This window comes from Gossypium arboreum, chromosome 11 (assembly GCF_025698485.1).
Source record: "Gossypium arboreum isolate Shixiya-1 chromosome 11, ASM2569848v2, whole genome shotgun sequence".
Taxonomy (NCBI): domain Eukaryota; kingdom Viridiplantae; phylum Streptophyta; class Magnoliopsida; order Malvales; family Malvaceae; genus Gossypium; species Gossypium arboreum.
The window spans coordinates 12,429,567-12,455,083 of record NC_069080.1 but is presented as its reverse complement, the minus strand read 5'-3'; the positions used below and the strand labels follow the sequence as shown (position 1 = coordinate 12,455,083).

Below are 25,517 nucleotides of genomic sequence, written 5' to 3'. Positions count from 1 at the left end.
AGGTATCCGGCTAGGCTTGGGTAACCGAAAAATCACCTGTATTTCTTCATACGAGCCTAAAGACTAATTTGTGAATAAGTGAAAGTTTAGGGGTAAAAAGGGTAATTTTATCAAAATATGAATTTAGGGTCGATTTGAGTAATGTATGAAGCTAATGAGCTAAATTTTCTATGATAGACCAAGAAATACGAGAACCGAGTCTTGATAAAGGCAAGAACAAAGGTACGAGGCATGGGCACTATTTCGAATATTTTGTACTGAGGTAAGTACATGTACAAATAAATACCTTAATTAATGTTTTAAATGTTTAAATAACATATGGATAATTAATATATTATTTGGTTACCTTGTTGCTATAATATGTTTTGATGTTTTATTCTTATGTTACAAGTGTTGTCATATTAGCATTGTATATGATAAGGTCATATGTTATAAGGCTAACATTCCGAGAATGTTCGACAAAGAGACGTAAGTCTAAAAATCCCGTTTGAACTTAGGAATAGGTAAGGATACAAGTGACACGTCACTAGGATAGCTATGTATGTATTAGCTCGTTTGATGACATGATACATGCTAGGTCCGGGAGCTTGTGTAGCCCCGTTGAGAGGCATGTAATTATGTGGTACACGCTAGGTCCGAGAGCTTATGTAGCCCTGTTGAGAGGTGTGGTAATGTGATGCATGCTAGGTCCGGATGCTCATATGTAGCCCTGTTGAGAGGCGTGCTATTTCATGATTATGGCACTTCGGTGCGTTTATATCCGAGTATCTTATCCGTTATTCCAAATATTTAGCGGGTAATATATACGAGGTTTGAACGTAAACTAAGTAAAATGCATATGTGTACAAGGGAGAAAAGGTATGTGTTTAATCTATGTACTTCTACGACTATGATCATCCATGGCAATATATTTCTTTTATGTATTATGCTCATAAAGAAAGTTTAGTTCACATGTTTGATGAAAGGTATGAAAAAGTGACAAAGGTGTAAATAATATTCTATGGTTTAATTAAAATTTATTTTATTTTGTATGTGTACTTACTAAGCTTCATGGCTTACTCCTCCATTTTCTATTTCTTTTAGATTCGTCAAGCTAGCTCAAAGGATAGAGAACGTCAGAGCTCGGGTCACATTATCAACTAAACTTTGGGTATAATACACTTGATTATTTTGAGTCATGGCATGTATAGGTGATTGTTATTTTGTATATGTGTCATGTCATGTGGCTAGCCCAAAGTAATGGTTCCCTAATTGGTATAATTATTTTGTATATGGCCAAGTGAATTGGTCTATATAGTTAATTGGAGTGTTTTCTTATAATTATCTCTTGATTGCATGCCAAATTATGTATATGATTGTGGTCTATGCTAGATAGTAGGATGTTAAGCATGTTGGAGTATATGAGGGTTCTTGGGTGACCAATGGCTTGGAAGATAGCCTCCAAATGGTCCATATGAATAGACACATGAATAGTTGTCTAAACCGTGTGTAACACACGGGCGTGTCGTTCAGCCATGTGTCCCCTACACTCCAAAATTTTCATGTTGCATGATTTGTAGTAACCACACGGGTTGAAGACACGGCTGTATGTGTAATGGCCCATTTTCAGTAAAATCAGAATAGTGGTTTCGTGACCACAAATCTGATCTAGAAAGAAAATTTATTTTAATATTGTGGCATAGTCTATATTACGATAGGAATATTGCATGAAAAATTTGATAGGAAAATTTTATTGATTATATAGTTAAATTGATAAAAATAGAAAAGAAAGAAAAAAATTGCATTCTCGAGACTCCGTTCTGATAAATCGGATTCGTAAATATTTATTATAAATATTTACGAAGCTATTTGTGTGTCTAATTAGGTTTTGATTGGGTGAATTAGACTTAATTAGAAGTAATTAGGAAAAATATTAGGTTAAAATAAGTGTGAAAGTTTAATTATAGATTAAAAAAATAAAAAGGACTAAATAGGTAAATATGCCATTATTATAAAATGAGGCGGTTTAATGTTGAAAAAAATCAAGATATTTTTATATAAAAATATATATTATATATTATATTAACTTAATATTTAAGTATTAATATATAATATATTATATTATTATATTATATATAATATCATATATAAAACATAAGTAAAGTAAAGAAACAGAATAAAAAGAAGAAACAAAACAGAATAGTAGGGACGAAATAGAGAAAAGGGAGAAAGAAAAGAAAAAGAAAATTTGAAATTTCAAGGGTTCAAATTCAATTTGGTAAGTCAATTTAATTCATTTTCTTGTAATTATTGAGTTTTATGATCCTAGAACAAAATACTATTAGGTATATGTTGAAATTTTGAGAGTTAGTAGATTTTTTATATAGTTTATGTTGAATTTATGGATAAATTAGAGATTGAACTTATGAAAAATTCAAATTAGAATTGAAAAAAAGATTGAATTGTGAAATAGATTGCAATAAGGAGTAAATTATAAGAAGTTTGAAATTGGGGTTTATTAGTGAAAATTTGGGAGTTAAACTAAGTTATAAGTAGAGTTTAAATAAAAATAAAGTATAGATTGTAATAGAATTAGAAATAATTTTAGTTATGGAATAAATTGAAATGTAAGCTAATGTAAGAAATGATGAATTTATTATATCATACATGTTTATTTTTTTAATAGCATAGGAAAGTCATTTAATTATTTTTCTCTAACATATAAATTTTATATGTTTTATATGAAATTGAAGAGAAAGAAAAGAAAGGAGAGGACCTAATTGAAAAAAAAGAAAAGAGAAGGCTAAGGATAGAAGGAAGATCATCTCAATCTTTTTATTGTAAGTACTACAAGATTTTTTTAAATTAATTTTATTTAGATGTTTATATTGTAGTATAGAATTATTTAGAAATAAAATATAACATATATGTATATATTTAAATTTATAAGTAAATAAATTATAATAATAGTAGATTATGAAATTATGAAATTTGAAAAGAAAATTATAATTGGAGAATATAAGAAGTTATTTGAGATATTTATGTAAAGTATTTAAATGTATGAAATCTAGTTTTAATGCCCAAGTAGATGAGTTTAGAACTACTAGGATATTAGTGGCATACCATTAAGGAAATCTAGCGCTCTCTGATTATTAGCACATTAGTGCTCTTCATTCTATTATTAGCACGTTAAGTGCTCTCTGTATAGCACGTCTGTACTCTTTGTATAGCACTTTAGTGCTCTCTGTTCGTTTATGCATAATAATGCACTTCTGTACTTGTTCCGTATATCCAGTGTGTTCTATAAAGTCTACTTTAGGCTAAAGTTATAAGTTGTGAACCAAAGCGAATTATCAATGTACTAAGGTAAGTTTTATAACTTATATAATAATAAATTAAATTTTGTTAATATAAGATACAGCTAAAGAAACTTATATGCATATAAATATATATTGATCAAATGGGATTATAATATTTTAATAGGATTTATTTGCCTATTTATTCTTGTAGTGCTTACTAAGTCTTCACCGGCTTAACGCATTTAATTTTAACGCGTAGGTACAGTTAGACTCGAAAAGGTAGAGTTGGCTAGAAGATCTCTTATCTCATCACATCCTCAAGAGCTTCATAAGTAGGTACCATATTTTGAATTAAAAGTGGCATGTAAATAGCTGTTATTTTGATCACATCAGAATGTTACAAGACTTTTGTTGTAAATAAAAATGGTAATTAGTATTTTAATGTTTATACTAATGAAATGGTACAAAAGTTTATATAGTATATATGGTATTGGTTATTTTGGTTTGAACTTGCAGGGGGTTTTATACAAAATAAGCAGAAATGCTGCCGAAACTTTGAAAAAAAAAATTTTCGTTCCACTCCTAATACGTATTTTGGGCCTCGAGGGTCTATCATAAAGACTTAAAAGTTAAACTATGCTATGAATATTATTTATTTATGAATTATTTCTAAGTTGTCCAATATGTCCGATAATGTTCCGTAACCCTGATCCGGTGACAGTTTAGGGTTAAGGGGTGTTACAGTGTGTCTTACTCGTGTGTGACACACGGGCAGACCACACGAGCATGTGCTTTGGCCGTGTGTCCCTAAATGAATGATGACGTCATAAACAGAATGTCCAAGTTTTGTGAACACGGCTGACAACATGGGCGTGTCTAGGTCGTGTAAGGAACACGGGTCGAGGACACGGGCGTGTGTCTAGGCCATGTGAAAACCACTGCACCTTGAACTGAATTAAATAAATTTCAAGATCCTACATGGGCTAGGGGCACGGGCGTGTCCCAAGCACACAGGCGTGTGGTGTGCCTCTACACGGACGTGTGAGGCCAGAGCATAAAAATTTTCTTAAGTTTTTCATACGTTCTCGGTTCAGTCGCGGACCACTTCAAAAGTATGCTTCGGGTCTCGTAAGCCGATATAAGGGACAAAATGGTGGAATTGAGATTTTATAACCCACATTTTTGTTGGATGTTTGTATGTTCGTCCGGTAATGCCTCGTACCTTATCTCGGTCTTGGGTATGGGTAAGAGGTGTTACACATACGCCCGTGGGCTGTTCGTGTGTCACACACGGCCTAGACACACGCCCTATGTCTTACCTGTGTGGACGAAATAAGGTAATTTCCTAGCCTTATTTCTCACCCAAACTTAACCATTTTCCTGTATGAAAGCTTACAAATATATACCAACCAATTTAACTAATTTCCATCATTCAATCTAACATTTCCAACTTTTAAACATACCTTAAAGCATACCTTTACATTGGTTTGTAAATCATGTTTTATGAAAGGTGATTTGTATTTTATTGAACATGAACATACCGTATTACCTCAAAATACATATTACTAGCCATTCCAATGGCTAGGTTGTAAACAAACATATTACTTCATCATTTGGCCTCAAAAGCTTATACATGCCATTATAACAAAATAGATTTATAATTTTTACCAAAATGAAGGGATTGATAGTGTGATGATAGTTTCGACCTAATTCCAACCTTCACGAGCTTTAAGCACTATAAAACAGGAAAAATATAAACCTAGTAAGCATTAATGTTTAATAAGTTCATATAACCAAACTACACTTACCATTCATATATAACAAGTAAATCACACATAAGGCAATTTATCCATCAATTTTGGAAAACTAGCAAATATGGCCTATACACAATCATTCAACCAAATTGGTTAGTACAAAAACATTATTTTGCATAGATGAGCTCATCATGTCATTTCTTCTTATTTCATTTGTTAATACATTTCCGTTGAATCTTTGAATTTTCGATGGACCTTTCTTTTTCTAGTTGTACACCCGAGGTGCACATTCCCTTTTCAAGTGGTACACACGAAGTGTACATACCCTTTTCAATTTGTATACACAAAGTGCACATAACCTTTTCAAGTGTACACATGTAGTGTACCTTTCCTTTTCAAGTGGTATACACAAAGTATACATTTCCTTTTCTTATGGTATACACAAAGTATACCTAACCTTTTCAAATTGTACGATTTGGGTACACAAATCCTTTTCAAGTATTACACTTTCGGGTTACATTCCTTTTTATTATGAGATCAAAAGATTATCCCTTTCGGAACAACCTCTACTGCAACATATGCAGGATCTCATATACACGGTAATCACCTATCCAATCGAAAATCAATATTCAAACAGATTCATGTAATATTTCATCATTTACATGTAAATCACAAATCAATATTGGTTTATTTCATGTACATGCCAATTATAAATCATGATACACATAATTCAACAATCAATTCAACACATTTACATGCTTAATTTAGTTATACGAACTTACCTCGACAATTGATCGTATTTACTAATTCGAAACTTTTACTTTCCTTCGATCTTTTTCTTTGTTCGACACTTCTGGATCTATATAAATAAATTTAATCATCAATTCTATGATTTTTTACATTCAATCAAGCTCATTTCACATTTTAGGCAAAAGTACCATTTTGCCCTTAAACTTTTAATTAATTCTAATTTTATCGTTAGGCTCGAAAATTAAAATTCATGCAATTTACTTATTATTCCAAGATTATTCAAAATTCCAATATAACTTTTACAGCACATGTATTTCATAAATTTTAGAATTTTCCTAAGAATTTCACTACTTTGCAATTTAGTCCCTACAGCATATTCATCCATAGGTAATTTTCTAAACTTTGATTTTCTTTCAATTTAATCACCCAAATAAAGAAATTAAGTTTTCCCGGTTTCAAAAATATAAAAATCACTAAACACGGGACATAGAACTTACCAAATCAAGCTTGAGAAATTTCTTTTCTCTCTCTTAGGGTTTCCATGTATTTTATGAAGAAGAAGATGATATAAAATGGGTTTAATTCTATTTAATCATTTATCATACTATATTTAATTCAATTTTTCATCAATGGCCTAATTGCCATATAAGGACTTCTCACTTTTAATTCTATAGCTATTTAATCCTTATAACTACTAGAATTCAACTTTGACATTTTATTCAATTTAGTCCTTTTTGCAATTAGACAAATAATTGATAAAATTTTTCGATAAAAAATTTCATGCAATATTTCTATCATAATACCTATCATTTTATGAAATTTAAATAATTTCATTTTTTGGACTGGGATTTTTAGTCTCGAAACCACTATTCTGATTTCACTGAAATTGGGTTGTTACAACAATAGAGAAGAAAATGAGAGAAAATTAGGGTTTAGGGGCAAGAGGCGGCAACAATGAAAAAGAAAAGAAAATAGTAAAAGATGAGAGAAAAAAAAAAGGGACGACAACAGTAAGCAGAAAATGGTAAAAGAGCTGAACAACAAATAAAAAATATGTTTTATACCTAGGTTAAAAAGCAAGGGACGACGCAACTAGAGTTTTGGGCAAAAATGTAGAACATAAAACATATACAAGGGAAAAGGGTTCAAACTCAAATTTCAATGACAATTTCACTAACTCTTAACTATTAAACCAGTAACTCATTTTATTTATTAAACTTACATAACATAACTATTAAAATCAGGGTGTGACAAAATTTACATCATTTTTTTAGATGAATAAAATTTTCTTATAAATAAAAAGACATATTCTCTGACAATAGGCTGATCATAGTTTATACATCATATAAAAAATATTACTATATTAGAGGGGCGGATATTTGAAATGCATAATTGATTTGAGTGAATCATTGTAGTAAAATAGTTTGTTGTTGAAGTTATGGCTATTAAAAGTAATTGCAGCTAATTAAAAAACAGTAATTTATGAGCCTATCATACCATATGGGTGTTCAAATGATTAACCAATCAGTTAGTCGAACTGAATTAGCATCAATTGAATTAACCGAACTTTTTAATCATTTAAATGTTAATTGAACTAAAATTTTTCAAAAAAAAAATAACCGAACTAAAATATTTCAGTTATTTTGGTCAATTAATTGAATTAATCGAAATTTATATTTTTTATTTTATTGTTAAAATAAGTATAAAACATATAAAAAAATTGATAATGTTAGTTTGACTGAATTAAAACTACATATAATTTGTATTGTTAATTATTATGTTTGTTTAATTCAGATAATTACCTATTAATCGATAATCGAACTTTTTAAAAAATGTTAACCAACCTCCAATCAAGTTAGATCGATTAACTAAAATTTGAACACTCCTATGTATCAACATGCGGATCTCTCATTGATTAAAAAAAAAAAACATGTTAAATCATCTATATCAAAGTCAAACAAGCTAGCTTGTAGGAATTTTTTGTTGCATGGCTACCATTTTCTCCCCCAATAACGACACTATTATCTAATCCAAAAAACAAGTTCAATCGGAATGTGATGAAAGAAAAGGCCAGGCACCAACCGACAAAGGCTAAAGAAATTCTGTTGTCGGCCCAATCACAGGCTCGACAAATCATAAGTAGGCCCAAAGTGACAATTCAACTTTATGCAACATAACATTGAAGAGGTTTCATGAAGTCCAAGCATATCATTGTTGGACAAAACTAGATCATGTGCTTTCACGCTTAAAATTCTTTCACTTTTCAGATTTTTTTAAAAAGAAGGATTCATAAGATTAAAGAAATATAAAACTAGACACACAGAACTCAATGGACCAATCAAAAGCCAGGACTACTAACTCGAGTTAGCGAGCTCACTCCATAAACTTACTTTTAAGTTTATTTGATTCGTTTGAAATCATTCAAAAATTATCCAAATTAATAATATCTGAAACACAACTAAAAATCTCATTCAATACAAAGTAATTAACATGTAATAGAGTTGCCCGAACAAAATTACTAGCGGCTCTATTCAGTGTTCAACCACCATTCCCTTACCTAGTATAATTTTTCACAAAGGTTTTAGCCCGACTTTTCAATTTATTGAAATTAAACACTAACCATATTGATTATTTGTCCTACCCGTGTTAATCGTTAGATTAAAATTACAAGCAAATAACAAGATGTGGGTTCCGACAAACATTAACTCTGAACACTACAATTTCGTCACCATTCAATGGAAGGAAGAATAAGAGCGCGTTAAATCATAAAGCAGCTTGACTTTAGCAACTGCTCAAGTTTAGACCGTCAACTTGTTATAGTTCAACTTCAATACCCAACAATCCAACACATGTCCCTTTTTCCCAACTTCAAAACTCTATGAAAGACAATGACCAAAAACAAAATTTCTATGAAGACGACGACGTTCTCAGAAAGCTACGGTTACGAGTTTAGACTTTCCTTCCAGCGGAAAAGATATTATTAGAAGAAGAAAGCGATGCACGCAATTAGGCCAACCCATGTGCCACTCATTTAGTTTCTGCAAAGTGCAGAGAGAGGTAAGATAAAGGCAAAGCCTATACATAGTTTTTGTTCAAAGCAAACAAATACAATGGCCGCATTTTGAGTACTCATGCAGAAAGGTAGGTTCAGTGCAAGCATTAATTAGAACAAAACAGAAAGCTAAAAATGAAAAACCAAGTAAGCATTTGTTGCATGATTTAATCAAGGTGGAAAGAATAAGAATCAAACCCTCTTTCCTTCTTCAACCAACAAATTTTTTGTCGCTACAAGAACCAATTATTCTTCAATATAATTCCCCACAATCCGGACATTGCCCCAAAAAACCGTGCACTACCTGTACATTTCAACATCTTTTGTAAATTTATATTATAAAAATAATATTAATAACAATTTTTTCTGGTTCATGGTATTTGAAGTTATTTAATTGTTGGAGACGTCAACGTGTGTTAGATAGAATCCAGTGGACAGATGAGTGGGCAAACAATATATAATTGAGAGGGAACCTTCTATGCCCATCGCTGCCTCAATCATTTGACAAGGTAAAGTACTGAAAATAATGTTATATTTATAGGGAAGGCGAACAATAAACGATATATATATATATATATTTTTTATGTTAGCTACTAAAATCATAGTACAGAATGGAACCACTTGCAAAACATATAGATATATAAACAAAGATGGTACCTAATTCCACGTTAATTGACGTGATATATTAATTATTAGAGAATATTAAAGCTCAGTTCCACCCGCCATGAACTTCCAACCACTACAGCTCTCTATATGGCTGATTAGAGCAGCTTAATTTATTAAATTTCATAAGACTATTGATGCAGTCCTTGGTTGTTTACGATTGTTTCCCATGATTGTCCATTGCCCGGTATGGTTTGTAGGAGAACAATAATTGAGGGAATTATGTTATTGCCTTTCGTCATACAAATGTTGATGGTATAAGACATCATAATTCAAAAACAGGAAGCAGCAAAATACAAATTGTGATTGAAATTTGAACGCTGTTCCAACTTGACTCAATATATTCCAACAAAACTGCTTTGATGGTTTGATTTAACGTTGTGAACAAGGTAGTGGGGATATCGATTTTCTGAATCGAGTAGAAAAGTGAGGATAAGAATGAATGGAAATTACCCACAACAAGTGTCGCTGCCTCAACTCAAGGAAAGATATGAGTGACTGATTTTTGGTGCATGTCATTTTCGGACGGATTAATTTTAGGCCTAATTAATGGAATAACATGCATGGTATCCTTTTAGGTAAATGACTCATCACATTTCACCCTGTATACTAGGCCCGAGTTAAAGATGATGCGTAAAATAAAATTAACGCCATCAGTTATTAAATTTAATAAAATTAATGTTTTAAAATTTTCATTATAATAGTGCGGACCAACTAAGCAATTTTGTTTCTATTACATTAATTATTAACATTTATGTGTGTAAAACTCACTGTGTTAGTTGTAAACAATGATTGAAGTTATATATTAAAATGCCTCAATTTATAAGTTACAGATTTTTTTACATTGCCATTGCTACTTTAATACAAATTATATACTTTTCTTCTAACTATTTATTTAATGAATTATCATATACTATATATATAAAACACCAAAATTTTAAATTTTAGTTTAAAATATATATTTTAATAATTTTATTATAAGTTCTAATTATGTCTGTTCATTTTCACTCGAACCCACATTTTCTTATATATACTGTAACAATATTCATGTCAATCGAACTAAGACTCAATCAACTAATTTAAAAATAATTTTAATTATATTTAAATTGAATATATTTTAAATTAAATTTTAAATATGAATTTCTTACCCTTAATAATAATATATAAACAAATTTAATCCATATTTTATATTAAAATTATCAAATCAAATTTAATATTCACATACCACTAATTTATTTTAAAAAGATTCGATATTAATTATTTACTTAAATTAATATTGAACTTGCAAATTTTGTTTCATGTGATATTTAATTGGTCAATATTTTATTAAATTCTAAATATAGAATAAAATGTTTTCAAAACCTTTCATTTTAATTTGCAGATATTTGGTATATATTTTAATATAATTTATTTATATCAGCAAGCAATTAAATCTCATTAAAGTAAACATTTTGAAAAATAATTTTTATTAAGATATTATTATGATGGAATATTATCTTTTAGGAATATATTATACATATTTCTTATTCCTCGTGATTATTATTGTATAAATATTATGTATATTCTTGAGGTCTATCAACAATATTGAAACAGTTGTCCTGTTTTTGTCATGGTATCAAAGCTTGGTGTTTAACACAATTTTGTTTTCATCGTTCTCAATAATTGGTGACAATTCTACTTCACTTCCTAATTTTACCGTTGAGCCACGGTAGTCTTTTTTTTTTACGGTGTTTGGTAATACACAATTCATTACCAACCGATTGAATGGTTTTATAAATTATAAAATAATTTAATGTTTCTTATTTGATACACATAATTAAATTCATGCATCGCATGCAGTATATAAAAGAAGAAATAAAATTATATTTGGGTTAATTTTTGAGTTTCAAAATAAATTTTAATTACATTAAAAGTAAGCGAATTTTAAATATAATTAAGTAGGTCTCTTTTTTAATTTATATACACAATATAAAGAAGGAACAAAAATATGGATATGGAAACATTAAAAGTTCTAGGTTATTTTTGAGTTACAAAACACTTTTTTAGTTATAGTTAAAGTGGATCTCATTTTTGAATTGATTTTATAATAAATTATATTAATTATAAAATACAATAAAATAAAAATTATTATTTGATGCACTAATTATGAAGTTTTTAATTAAATAAGTCGATTTAAGAAATCGTCATGTGTCTTTTTTTTTTTTGTAAATATCAATTAATTACATTTGGCGGTTTCTTAAGTTTGCTTGTAGAGTTAAAAAATTTCATTGTCAGTTTATCAAATAACAATCTATAAGATAAATATTAGTTTTTATTTTTTTTATTTTTCATGTCTATTTTATAGTTCATGTTCAGGGTTCGTGATTGCCCTTTTAACCCTATTGTTTCCAAGGTTCGAAATTGTATCTCCCCTTAAGTGTATAATGTGTATTACCATTGACATTTTTTTAAACAAGTAAATATATTATTTTATCTCATTTTAACTAAGAAAAATATAACGGTGTAATCTTTAGTAAAAATAGAATTTGTAGCATCTCTATTCCATTTTAATAATTTACAATGTCAAAATAATAAAATATATAAGTTTATATTGTTATTTATTTTCTATAAATAAGATTAAATAAAAGTGTTTTAAAATTAACTCAAATTAGGTAAAACCAATTCGAAGTTTAATATCTTTTTTAATATTTATTTTAATGAAATTTAATTATTTAATATATATTTGCTTGTAATTCATTTTCATATTTATTTTAATCAAAATAAATAAATCAATTTTATTTATAAACTTTTTATCCATTTAATGTTGCAATTATACTTATGATTTTTTTATGAACATATGAATTTATATTTTATTTAAAAATCATTTTAATATTATATATTCAAGCTAATGAAACAAACAATTTACGTATTTCTATGCAATAAAGGGTTCTAGAAGTTGAAATTGGAGTGTGACAATGGCTTATTGGTTGAGACCATTTTTACTGAAGTGCCATGGATAGCAGGATGACGTAACTAAGGATGTTACATAGTATGTTTATTCGTCATTAAGAAGTTCATGTAAGACATATTTTTTGAGTCCAGAATATTATGATAGATCAATTGACAAATTCTATAAATTCAGAGTTGATGAGATTTGATTTGATGGAAAATCTGTCGCTGTCAATTAGGGAACAACTTATGGTGGAGTTTAATCTCTCTAGTTTGAATTAGATTTAATTTTTGTTTTGCTGTTGCTGTTTTTTATTTACTAGAAAAACAATTTATGTAGTTCCATAAAATTTTTAAACAAAACTCTTCAATTAAAAAATTTAATATATTTTAATTAATTTGTAAAATTAACCCGTGGATCGCATAGATAAAAAAAAATAGTTAATTTATATAAATGGGGTTTAACTTTTGTTCCATGAGTCGCTGACCTATCTAAATATTTGTTTAATTGAAAAAAGAAAATGAAACATTACTGTCAAGCTTCTAACAACATGATACATGTATTTAACCTGCTAAAAGATTCTCAATAAGTCATTTACAAATTAGTATCAACTAACCATCCCTATCATATTTGATTTGATGCCATCTTATTAATAAATCTCCCCCGGTTGATTTATTTCATGTGTTCTAATCCACAGCTGTTTTGCATTTAATAATGCATGCTTTTTTTTGGTAGCGCCGCCCGAACTTCTTTATCGCAATCATAATATCAACTAACAGTATATCTTAGGGATTTTTTTTCTTCTCAATTTCTCTTTTCTTATAAAAATTACGAAATTAGTTTTTTAAGTTATTATAATTTAATTTTATTATTATTATGGAGATGTTTGTCTTTTCTTATATTCTTAAATTAAATTTTAAAAATAAATACATGACCGAGACAAAATAAATTTGAAAATCTCTATTTCATTATTTGAATTATCTTTTTCATTTATTTTATAAGTAAATTTGTTACATATTTTTTTCAAACAAGTCATAATTTAAAAATAAATAAATAAGTTACTCTAAATGTTGGTAAACAGGTAAACTTGAAATGTTGATTTTTTTCGAATTTATTCTATATAAATTATTGGTTTTACTATTTTTATATAATTTGTTAATAAATTGTAAATTTTGGACTAAACTATTTAACTTACCAATAAAATTAAATTTACAATTTTACAAAATATATCTGTCAAATTAAGATACAACTTACTTTTTAAGAGAGAAAATTAACAATTAGACAGAAAAAAAAAATTCCAAGCAGAAATAATGTTGGTTCAACTCAAAGTAAAAAACCATTAGGAAAAATATTAGTGTCGAGGATTAAGGCGCTGAGGGTGGGTGGAAATTAGATGGGGGCGATTTGGGGGGATTGACCAGGCAAAAATAAAAAAAGGCAGTGGATAAAACGTGGAAAAATGAAATCCTTGAGAGCCGGCTACTGCCCAACACGTTGCTTAAGATGGAATGCTCCAACGAGACGACGTGCAATTCAAGTCCTGCTTTCTGGGTCCCACACTTGCTCACCCTATTTCTTGTTTGTATTGGTCCAACCCTCACTCAGGGTTTTTTCTCGTACTCTTTTCTTTGGGTACAAAGTAAATAAGAGGGGTTCACAGTTTATCCTTGCATTTCAAGCGCCAGCCGAACCGAAAGAAAAGGAAAAATAAAGTAATTTTGGTTTTAGTCCCTTTATTTTCTAAACAACTTTAAAAATTTAATTAGCATGTAAATATATTATTAATGACTGGAACTACCAGTAACATTGTCAAAATACTAAATTAAAAATCCACTTCTCATAAATTATTTACCACCCTTCTTTCTAGGTTTACGTAATGAAGATTTTAAATTTCATTCAGTTAGAACTAAAAGAAGTGAAGATATACAACTTTATCAAAATTATTCATATTCGTAAAGTGATTTTCGCTTAAAATAACCAGATTTGGAAAAAAAAAAAAATGAAGATGAGAGCAAAAATTAAAAGCAAATATATAGACTTGGCCTAATGTAAGTAGCCATCAAAGATCTAGGAAGAAAAATGGAGAGCGTCTAAATGACTCAAAGTTTGATCCACCAAATTTGGTTTTGAGTGCATTTATGCGCTTTTATTGTCTTCTTCATTAGCTCTTGCGGTGTTTTTGCATATTCTACTATATTAGAAATATATGCATATAATGGGGAAGTTTTTTATTAGATTTCCATAAATGAACTAACAATGTAATTTTTTTTTATAATATATCATAAAAATAAAAAATACTAATTTAGAAAAAGAAAGTTATAATCTGAATTAACAAAAAAAAAAAAAAAACATTTGGACCTAAGAGTTTAGGGAATTTACGAAGTAAACCATTCCAGGCTTTAACTTCACTTTAAAGTTTAAAAGGCTTTTACGGATTTGGGTGTGGCAATAGAAACAGGTTTGGTTTGCTAATGAAACAAATGAATTTGTTCAAAATCAAAATCATTTACATATTTATTTTAGGGTATAATATTTGATTTATTGTCCATCATTAATGAAAAATAATATAACATATCATAATTAAATTAAATAAAAACAAAAAATTATAAATAAATATTGATAATTTTATTTAAATATGATTAAACAATAATTATAATTATTATAAATAAAAATTAATAACTTTCTAATTTAAGATACGAGTTTAGTGTTTTTAATTTGTTTATAAATAATTATTTTCATAATTGGTTCCTAACCTTTACTATATTCCTAAAATATGGAAAATACAAATCTAGTGCATTTTACCCTCCTAACGAGTTTATTCTGAAGTTACGGAAACCTTTATAATGGGGGTTAGCGTTAGAGAGAAGTTTTGTTGATTATTCTATATATCTAGAAAAAATAAAATAGAAAAAGTGATTCAACCGTTCAGAGACTTCCGAGTCAACCCATAAGTAAGGTAACATGATGCATAGTATTTTAGGCTAAATCCACGTGACATGTTAATATTTAATTTTATATATAGTAATACGGTAAAAATGTTATGCTTCAATCCACTGACATTTACTTTGTAGACACCCTTTTCATATTTCCTTTATACTTGGATTAGGATAAAATAATGAATGGAATCTTTGATTAGGGTGAATTTTATTGTTTTATTTTGAAACAAATAAAATTATATCTTTTATTTTTTATTTCGAAGTAAATAAAAATATTTTCTTAAAATTTAATATATATATATATATATATATATCAAAGAAATTCAATTTTAATATTTCGCGTCGGATTAAAGCCCATGAAATTCAATTTATTTTTCCATCCTATTTGAAAATTCTCGCAATGATAATAATTTACTTTTCAAAAAAAAAAAAAATCATCAACGGGATACTTTTGTAATATCAACTTTTCCCAATCCCTTTATTTATATTTAATCTCCTTTTATTCTTACATCTCCCCCCTTCCCTCCCCTCCCCTCGGCCCCGTTCCACTCTCATCACCTCTGCCCCAACACGTTGGGGACTCAGGCTCACGGCGTTTCAGAGAATTCTTTTGAATTTCTCCTTTTTATTGATCTTATAATTTTTTGTTTAGTTTTTGAAGCCGAAGAGGGATGGGATCGGAGCTAATATACAGAGGCCATGAGACTCAGCTTGCTTCAGATTCCTATTCACCTAAACCGGTTAAACCATGGGCCTCTGTCACGCGCGTGGTCCGGTACATGCTCCGGGAGCAGCGCCTCCTCTTTGTGCTCGTAGGCATTGCCATAGCCACTCTGGTCTTCAACGTCTTCCCGGCCTCGCGTGCTGCGCACGGCCCCCACCTCCACTCCACCACCCCGCTCCTTGATTCTATCCCCTACTTCCCCATCGAGACCCAAAACAAGTTCTCCTATGCACACCGGCTCGGGTTCGGGTCGGGCAATCCAACCGGTAAGATTCCGTTGGGGCTGAAGCGGAAGGGGTTGAGAATCGTCGTAACGGGTGGAGCTGGGTTCGTGGGGTCGCACCTCGTGGACCGTCTGATAGCGAGAGGAGACAGCGTGATCGTGGTCGATAATTTCTTCACCGGAAGGAAGGAGAACGTCATGCACCATTTCGGGAACCCCAACTTCGAGCTTATCCGCCACGACGTCGTTGAACCTTTACTCTTGGAAGTTGACCAGATCTACCATCTCGCTTGTCCTGCTTCTCCAGTCCATTACAAATTTAACCCCGTCAAAACTATCATATCCTTTTTATCATTTAATTTTAATCAATAATTTATTACTTTACAAAATCCTATATGTTTTTGCATTATTTGTTTATGGTTTATACTTGGGTTTTTTTCCCCTTAATTCGAATGTGATTTTTACAAGACAAATGTGGTGGGAACACTAAACATGTTAGGGCTGGCAAAAAGAGTTGGTGCCAGGTTCTTATTAACCAGTACCAGTGAAGTATATGGAGATCCTCTACAACATCCTCAGAAAGAAACTTATTGGGGCAACGTTAATCCCATCGGTTAGTTTTTTTTATCCCTTTTTGACTGTAATATCATTAAATCTGCGGTCGGGTTGGAACTGAGAGTCGGGTTTACTATACACATTTGTTGTCTTATATTTTTGGGCACCGGCGCAAAATTTTTTTTAGATCTTGTCGAACATTTCACGCGAAACCCGTGATTAATGGTAGTATGCCCAACAAATTTTACTTTTTATCCTACCACACAATTACACGTTTTGCATATCTAATATCACATCACTTTACACAAAAAAATGTTTATTTTTGGGGGGTTTTGGAACGGCGAGAAAAAAAAAAAGCAACTCTTTCTTTTTGGATCGGTGAGAAATGAAAACCGACAACATGGGAGTGGTGCTGAGGTTGTGACTGTAAATTTGGATTCTGAGTTTGGAGTTTAGTGTCAAATTAGATTTGTTTGGTGTTGTGTTTGTTGTTGTTTTGGCGTTTGTCTCTGCTTAAATTCTGGAAAAGCTTTTTTGAATTATTTGCATTTTAGAGTTTATTTTTTTGGATCCCCACCAAATAAATATTTTTTGAATGTACGACGACAGGTGTCCGAAGCTGCTACGATGAGGGAAAGCGTACTGCCGAGACGTTGACAATGGACTATCACAGAGGGGCCGGAGTTGAGGTTAGCTAACCTACATTTTGCATTTATTAAGAGCAATTACTTCACTACTTCACAATTCACAGATTAGATAATTTATTTTTTCCGACACAGCACCAAACTTTTAAATTACTAGTGAATTGCATGATCTCTATTATTGGAGTAATTCATAATATTTGGTGTTTCAGGTTAGGATAGCCAGAATTTTCAATACTTACGGACCTCGTATGTGCATCGATGATGGTCGTGTTGTTAGCAACTTTGTTGCTCAGGTACTCTTTCGTTTTTTTAGAAAAGACATTGCTCGATTGGTCGAATCAAGATGTTTATGTTGATAATTAAATAATGGATGCAGGCTTTAAGGAAGGAGCCTTTGACTGTGTATGGTGATGGGAAGCAGACAAGGAGTTTCCAATATGTTTCTGATCTGGTAATTGATGTTTAATTATTGTTTTGGTTGGAAATATTTTGCCTTCTTTATATATTATAATGTTGGTGGCATGGCACTAGTTTACTTTTTCATATTAGTATTTATTTATTTAACCTATATGTTTCTTAGCTGGTATAAATCTGCAATCTCAAGTGAAAAACTGGAAAACTAGGCTCTGCACATGGTTTCAAAAGTACATGTTGACATTACATGGTAAAAAGAAGGAGATTTTAAGATAAGATATTTGAGGATGGAAAAGGTTACCTTGTTCCTGAATTTTTCATTTAGGGAGTGTAAAAACCATTTGAGGAAAATATACACCATGTGACTTGTACCAAATACAAGTCCCTTGTGGACCAGCAAATTTTATTTGTTCCACAGTTTGGTTTGAAGCATGCTTCATTGTCTTTTCATTGTCAATGGAACTTTTAGTTCTTTTGAGCCTATATTGAACGAATCGTACTTGCATGAAATGTTGGTATCGCCCTGCTTCCTTTAACGGCATCTTGAGTGACAATATTGAGTTTTTTTTTATTTTCTTTACTGCATTATTTTATATGTTTGGTCAGCAGTTTAGAATAACTTCGGTGTTAGAACTTTGCATTTTGGGTGTACTATGTTATCTTATTTGGGGTAGGCTTTTTCCTCGTGTAGCTGTATATGTGGGCCTGGGGGTGTATGCTCAAAATTTATTTTTTTTTTGTCTAATATCAACACTGTCCTCCCTCTGGGGTATAGGTTAAAGATCTGAACTTTTCTCTGCTGTGGGTCCGGCATTATTTGGTTAAAATTGGGACTTAATTTACTTCGGCTTGAAAGCTAGACCAGAACTTGTTTTGTACACTTATGGCCACATGCTTTTGTACTTGTTTTGGATACTTGAAATTTCATGTCTGTAAAAATAATTTGGGTTGAAACAGGTGGAGGGTCTCATGCGTTTAATGGAAGGAGAACATGTTGGACCTTTTAATCTTGGAAACCCGGGCGAATTCACTATGCTTGAGCTTGCTGAGGTAAGAACAATATTCACTATATTCTGTGGAAACTTGGAAAAACTAATAACAAATGTGTTGCTGATAAAGACGATGGTCGGATATTTAGTTACGAGCTTTAATGTGGCATGAAATGAATACTGTGTTATACAGTACTGAGAATTCTCCATGTGTATTACATTATAGGTGGTACAAGAAACAATAGACCCGAATGCGAAGATAGAGTTCAGGCCAAACACAGAAGATGACCCGCACAAGAGGAAGCCTGATATCTCAAGAGCCAAAGAGTTGCTTGGTTGGCAACCCAAGGTCTCCCTCCGAAAGGGTCTCCCTCTAATGGTTTCAGACTTCCGACAACGTATCTTTGGTGATCACAAGGTCGGCAGCAGCAGCACCACCACCAACGACTCATCATCTTAAGATGGCCTATATACTCTTCTCACAGACAGAGCGATAAAAATATATAATGGTTAAGAGGAAAAGAGCTTGCCGTTGTCTTTTCCCTATTGAAACAATTAATATTGTAGTGTATCTTTATGATAGATGTGGGATGGAGTTTTTTATTTTTTATTTTTGACATTTATTTGTTTGCCATCTTTGTAGCTTCAATGTTTCTTGTCCCTTTTTAAGAGTTGTAGTTTTACTGTGAGCTTTCCGGATCTAAAAAAGGTTGATATTTTCCCCAATTTTAGTGCTAGTGCAAGATGCTTGCTTATGTTTAGAATCAGCCGGAAGAAGATGAATATGGAAGATGATTTGCTTGACAATATTTTAGGTCTAATCCTTTCCCAAATTTCCATCATGAAGAAATAATAAATCACCCGGACTTCGACTCTGGCTTTTGTCTCCTATTTTCCTTCCACACGAGTTTATGTGGATCTAAGCAAGTGCTTCTGTTGGGCTAATGCTAGAGTTAACAAAGTACTTCTCTTTTCACTCTAAAATTGTCCTAAGATTCTTTCGCTTCAAATATATTTAAGTTAGTCGAAAGAGAGAAATTTTTAAGGCACTAAATAAAGCAGCAGCAAAACTCAAAATACAATAAAAAAATAAATCAAATAGAAAAGTCAGAAGAAAATTGAGCACAATCTCAAATATAGCCAATACCTTTGAATGAAACAATTATAAATAAGGGGAAACATTTCTATTTATAACTGAGCTCGAGATCAAAACTTATCTACAAGATAAGAGTTTAAAAGATTCAAATTTCATATAATCTTATCTTTTAGGATTTACAAATATTCATCATGGTAATTCTAATTTTACTAAAGTATGTCACTGGGTCACCAAGATTTCTCTATATGTTTCACGAATCGGGTCAATTAAAGTGAGTTAAATGAACCTCATTTAATCAATTGTGATCTATAAAACGCTTTGTGTGCATTCAATATGGGCTTTGATTCGCAATTTGTGACGCAAGATTAAACTTGGGTCTACAACTAGTAGTTTTAATCTTCTCTTTTCACCCTACAATTGTCCCAAAAAATTTCATGAATTAAGGGTGCTTTAGTAGTGGTTTGGAAAAGTGAATTGGAAAGATGTTTTTGAAAGGTAAAATTTTATTATTAGACTTTATATTTTTTGTAAATTGTGAATTTAATATTTTTATTATAATTTGATCAATTATAGTATTGGTATTTTTTGAATTTTGTAATTTTAATCTTGAAAATTTGAACTATGCGTATAGATTTAATCCATGCTTACCAATTGGATCATTTTTAGTGACTATGTTTTTTGAATTTCAAAATTTTAGTTTTCATGCAAACGACAATCGTTAAATCTATTAATTGATTTTTTGTGAGTAATATGTGAAAATAACAGACATAGCATTACACATGTGATAACTTGTTTGACACATCAAGTTCTAAAAATAACAAAACTTAATTGATTTAATAGTTATCATTTGGTTAGGACTAAAATTTACAAATTCTAAAAGTACAAAGATCGAAAATGACCAAATTAAAATACATGTACTAAATTCACAACTTACGCAAAGTACAGGGTCTAATAGTAGAATTTGACTTTTCTGAAAAGTGCTATAAACTAGTGTTGTTTAACATTTCAAGCTCTTACTATTGTTATAAAAGAAATATTGTGAAATTTTAGGATTAATTCATTTTAGGTATGATGTTGTAAAGGATAAATATCACAATTATACATAAATTTTTTTTCGATGTGCAATACTATATATGAATTTTGATTTTGTATAATTTTATACATAAAATTTTTTTGATCCAATTCTTGCAAACTAATAGCAACATTTCAACTTAGCATCATTTTACGTTTATATACTATGTACACAAACGATTATATTAATTCAATATGAAAATAAATAGATTTATTTATTTAAGCGTGTACAATTGAATCAAAATTAAGATTTAATGTATATATTTAAACCATACAACTAAAGTTTCATAAAATAATTGCACATTGAAACAAATTTTAATATTTATCCGTTGTAAATAATAAATAAATTAACTTAAATTATATCCGAATTCATTAACGTTGTAATACATTAAATTAAATTATATTGGAATTGGCCCGAATTAAATAATTTAAATTCTAAATATAGCAATATGATCAGAACTTGTACAACTTTCTTTTTTTAATATTCCTTTAATTCCCCCTTTCAAATATTTTGCAATATTCAGAGACAACGTTTAGTTAGCTTGATACGATCAGCCTACATTGCCGAGTGCGGCCGTGCGCATGGTCCCTTCAAACCACACAAATATCTCCCGTTTGCTTGTGTTCCGCCAGTGGCTTTTGCCATCGAAATCACTATATTATCACTGCATTCTTCCGAACCTTGATCGAAAGGATCCAGACTTTGGTCTAAAGTTACAGCATTGCAGCGCTTGTCAAGCCAACCTATGATATCCGCGAACACCATTTCCACGTTCTCATCGGGCTCTCCGGCTGTCAAGCCGTGCCACATCCCCGGATATAATTTTATGGTTTTGTCAGTGCTTCTCGCTTTCTCGTACAGTGCCTTGCTTACTTCTGGGTCTGTCACTGTATCTGCTTCCCCATGCAACACAAAGAAGGGGAGTCTCACCTGCCAACCAACCATTAGGAACATGGATCTTTCATAATTCAGGCACATAATCGGGGAAGATTTTAACCTCATTCAAACCATTTTCAATGCTCATGCTGGTTCTGAGCACTTCCAATGCTGTTTTCAGTCTTGGTTTGTCTTGGTATATCAGCTTATTGTTCCTTACCTGCACCAATATACCATACATATAAATGAACCCAAGAGGACAACTCCAAGGCTTAACAACAAATAAACTTGAGTATACTCTCTCACCGCTTCACGTTTAACAGGATCTTTGAATGCTGAGTCAATTACATCTTTTGAGGGTACTATCTTCCATCTAGGTATAACTTGTTCCATTTTAGTCAATATATTTATCACCACCGGATGTGGCTTCAGTTTCTCTGATATCTATCAAGAATTTTTTCCAAGTACGATTAGAACTGCCGAAAAATAAACAAAATATCATGATTCTTAATAAGGTTAACAGTAGCTGCTACCTTACACATGGGTGCAACAAGAACAGCACCATTCCAAAAGGAAGGGTCCTTTCTATGAAGCAGTAGGGCCACTGCACCTCCCATTGACTCTCCGTATAAAAATCTGCTCTTTCCCCTGTATTCTTCCTGAGCTGGAAAACCATGGCGGCAGATTTTTGGTGTTGAATGAAAACGATTTAAGGATTAATTTGGTGGTGGGAAATAGTACATACCACAGATAGATTTGAAAAATTCGCTGCAGTCATTAACAATGTTTTCGAACTTTTTAATATAACATCGATCGCCCTTGGACTTGCCATGTCCTTCGTAATCAATCCCAAACACCGCATATCCAGCATTGGCTAGCCTGGTTCCACATTCTGTACTTAAAATTCATTCAATCAACCCCACCACTCCAAATTGGAAAATATAATACAACATTTACTAATATCTTCAATGCATTCAATCAAATTATGGCTGCGCTGATTCCTTTCCTATCCAACTAATGGAATCATGCAATAAAGCAAACATAATTTACTTGAGCTTCCACTAAATTTTGAGCAGCTCAAACATTTTAAAACTACAAAATTATCCCCAATAATGTTTTTTTCAATTCAAGTAACATCATACACTCCACCATTTAACCCAATATATTTTAATATAAATTGTTATATATAATTAGGAAAAATATGATAATTTGTCACATTTCATTAAACAATAAGTCTTGATGTGATAGATGATCATTTGGAACTTTCACAAGTCATCAATATTTAAAGAAAATTGTAACCATCATGCACTAATAAATAGCATCATTTTTGTTAAAGTCCCTATATCTAAGATTTATTTTTATTTAAAATGTATATCCAATTATTAATATTATTTAATTGTTATTAAATTTAAGTTCAACAAAATCATTTTCTAATTTAAAAATATATGGTATTAAAGATTGAACATAATATTAAAATCTAAAAATAAAAAAATTAAAAATTAAAATACAGAGACATAAAGCATTAAAAAAATGTTAATAATATTTTAACCTATATTTATTAAAAATTGGGCTGCTTTGTTATTGTAATATGAAGAGGATAAAATAATGGGTTTATTAGACTTTGGGTAATTAAAAGAAATACTTGAGAATATGATAGATAAAAAAAGGGTTTGTGACAGTGCTTGAGGTTAGAGATAGAGCTAGAATGGTGACAAAGGAAGATGAGTGGCAGACCATACGTAATGGCCAGCTTATCCCTTTTGTCTCATTAAACCCAATAATTCCTAAACTCAAATATTAATAATATATATAACTGATGAAATCATCTCTCTTTCTTATTTTGCGTGCAAGGATATAATATTGGAGGACCTGAGTAAGCATCTAACCTGGTTTGGTTTTAAGTTCTCATCTCCATCAAACTATGGAACGTAAGTTCAAATACAAGGGTAACTTAATCCCTAACCAATTTGATGGTAGTAAGTTGGCATTTTCGACATTATTTTTATTACCTTTCATGAATCCACTGCACTCCATGCCATAACCTGCAACTCACATATATAAAAATCATATCTATTTATAAATCTTTAATTTAGAATATAAAATTAAAAGGGGAGCATCCAACCCGATTCTGAAAATTTCAATGAAAAAACTGATTTACCCGCATTGAAACTAAATTTTCAAAGACGAAGTCGCCTCTGTAGAGTTTGAGCGGTTTGGAAGCTGTTGGTTTCCATACCCTAGTAATTGAAAGAGAGAGAGAGAGGGTACCATGGCAAAGGAAAACAAGAGCCTTTGTAGGAGAGAAAGGTAACCATCTGCAGGTGAAAAGCAAAGCTCCTCTTGAGTTCTTTATTTGCTCCTACATTTACCACATTCGTAAACAGTTTAAATCAATCTCAACCTTCTTAACCAAAATATTTAGCATTCATAAACAGCAAAATAAATAAATATGAAGAAGAACCTTTTACCTCCTTATATTCAACTGTCATATTGTTCATCAAAATAGGGGGAGAAAAAGACGAAACGGAATATTACCACTCTTTCCTATCTATCTTTTTCTTCACAAAGATGTTTTTTTTTTTTGAATAATTAACGTATCACTAAGATATTAAAACATTGAAAACAACACAAACTCACAAAGAGAAGACAACAGAAGAAGAAGAAGAAGAAGAAGAAGAAGAAGAAGAAGAAGAAGAGAGATGGGTGAACGGAGAAGTTAACAAGGAAGAAAGAGCTGAGTTTGGAGAGGTACTGAATAAGACGTGTTTCTGTTTGTAGATATTAATAGGAGAAAGCAGAAGACAACAGGGAGGAGGGCAAGCACACGCAAAGATCATAAGAAAGAGGCGGAGAAGGAAGGGGGCGTTGTGGGGGGTAGAGGCAACTATACTTATCTATTGTTGGTTTCGAGACTATATAAAGCTTCTTTTTTTTCTTTTTTTCTTTTTTCTGATTAGGAAAGTTTTAAAAGAGGAAAAAAAGGTTGTGATATGGAAGAGATAGCTTTTGTGGATATTCAGTCTGAGCCCATATCAGACGGGTGGAGTGGAGCCGAGAGGAGGGAGGGTTATTCGCTTATGTCTAATTTCTTGCGAGTAGGGGTAACTAGTTCGCTTGCTCCCCCCCCCCCCCCCCTTTTTCCAAAACACAGCCACCGCCTCAGCTACCATTTTCCTCTCTTGTTTTTCCCTATTTCCAATCTCTCACTAATCCCTATATAACTCTCACACAGCTTTTTCCTTCCGTTTTGCATGTATTTATGTTTTACAACAAAAAAGAAACATTGTGAACTTGTGATGCATAAAATAAAATAAAATAAAATTATAGATAATACATTATCATTTTAAAATAATAAAGGTTAAAGGTTAAATTCTAACATTAGTCTATGTGTTGTCATTGTATTTTAATTTAGTCATTTGTAATCTATGTATTTTTTAAAATTTAAAAAGGTAAATTACACCAATAATCATTATTCAACTTTGATTTTAATGACAAAACAACAACTCAACTTTCAAAAAATAACAAATTCGTTGTTAACGTTATTAAAAAGTGACAAATCAGT

General features: G+C 31.0%; 2 protein-coding genes across 3 annotated transcripts; one reads left to right on the top strand and one right to left on the bottom strand.

Annotated features, from left to right (window-relative positions):
- The first annotated feature begins 15,889 nt into the window (after positions 1-15,889).
- LOC108473777 (UDP-glucuronic acid decarboxylase 2-like) lies at positions 15,890-19,637 on the top strand. The gene is made up of 7 exons (XM_053021649.1): positions 15,890-16,649; positions 16,776-16,922; positions 17,474-17,553; positions 17,718-17,801; positions 17,885-17,959; positions 18,880-18,972; positions 19,138-19,637. The coding sequence occupies exons 1-7, from the start codon at positions 16,034-16,036 to the stop codon at positions 19,369-19,371; spliced, it is 1,329 nt and encodes a 442-aa protein (XP_052877609.1). The 5' UTR covers positions 15,890-16,033; the 3' UTR covers positions 19,372-19,637.
- A 1,770-nt stretch (positions 19,638-21,407) lies between these two features.
- Positions 21,408-25,216, bottom strand: LOC108474265 (caffeoylshikimate esterase). 2 transcript variants are annotated; one of them, XM_053022262.1, is made up of 8 exons: positions 24,424-25,216; positions 24,114-24,314; positions 23,965-23,997; positions 22,701-22,847; positions 22,489-22,619; positions 22,262-22,399; positions 22,077-22,175; positions 21,408-22,009 (listed from the first exon to the last, which is right to left on the bottom strand). In XM_053022262.1, exons 3-8 carry the CDS (start codon positions 23,987-23,989, stop codon positions 21,635-21,637), a joined length of 915 nt encoding a protein of 304 aa, XP_052878222.1. In that variant the 5' UTR covers positions 23,990-23,997; positions 24,114-24,314; positions 24,424-25,216; the 3' UTR covers positions 21,408-21,634. The 2 variants fall into 2 exon arrangements, with proteins under 2 accessions (XP_052878222.1, XP_052878221.1); XM_053022261.1 differs by having other exon boundaries at positions 24,224-24,314.
- Positions 25,217-25,517: the final 301 nt, after the last annotated feature.

What these genes read in the sequence shown, in the direction of transcription:
- LOC108473777 (XM_053021649.1), top strand. Translation starts at nt 16,034, where the DNA reads ATGGGATCGGAGCTAATATACAGAGGCCATGAGACTCAGCTTGCTTCA. An exon ending in TCCAATATGTTTCTGATCTG is followed by an intron (nt 17,960 to 18,879) that starts GTAATTGATGTT and finishes GGGTTGAAACAG; the next exon opens with GTGGAGGGTCTCATGCGTTT. An exon ending in CTATGCTTGAGCTTGCTGAG is followed by an intron (nt 18,973 to 19,137) that starts GTAAGAACAATA and finishes ATTACATTATAG; the next exon opens with GTGGTACAAGAAACAATAGA.
- LOC108474265 (XM_053022261.1), bottom strand. Translation starts at nt 24,453, where the DNA reads ATGAACAATATGACAGTTGAATATAAGGAG. An exon ending in TGACAGTTGAATATAAGGAG is followed by an intron (nt 24,315 to 24,423) that starts GTAAAAGGTTCT and finishes TGGTAAATGTAG; the next exon opens with GAGCAAATAAAGAACTCAAG. An exon ending in ATTTTTCAAATCTATCTGTG is followed by an intron (nt 22,620 to 22,700) that starts GTATGTACTATT and finishes ATGGTTTTCCAG; the next exon opens with CTCAGGAAGAATACAGGGGA.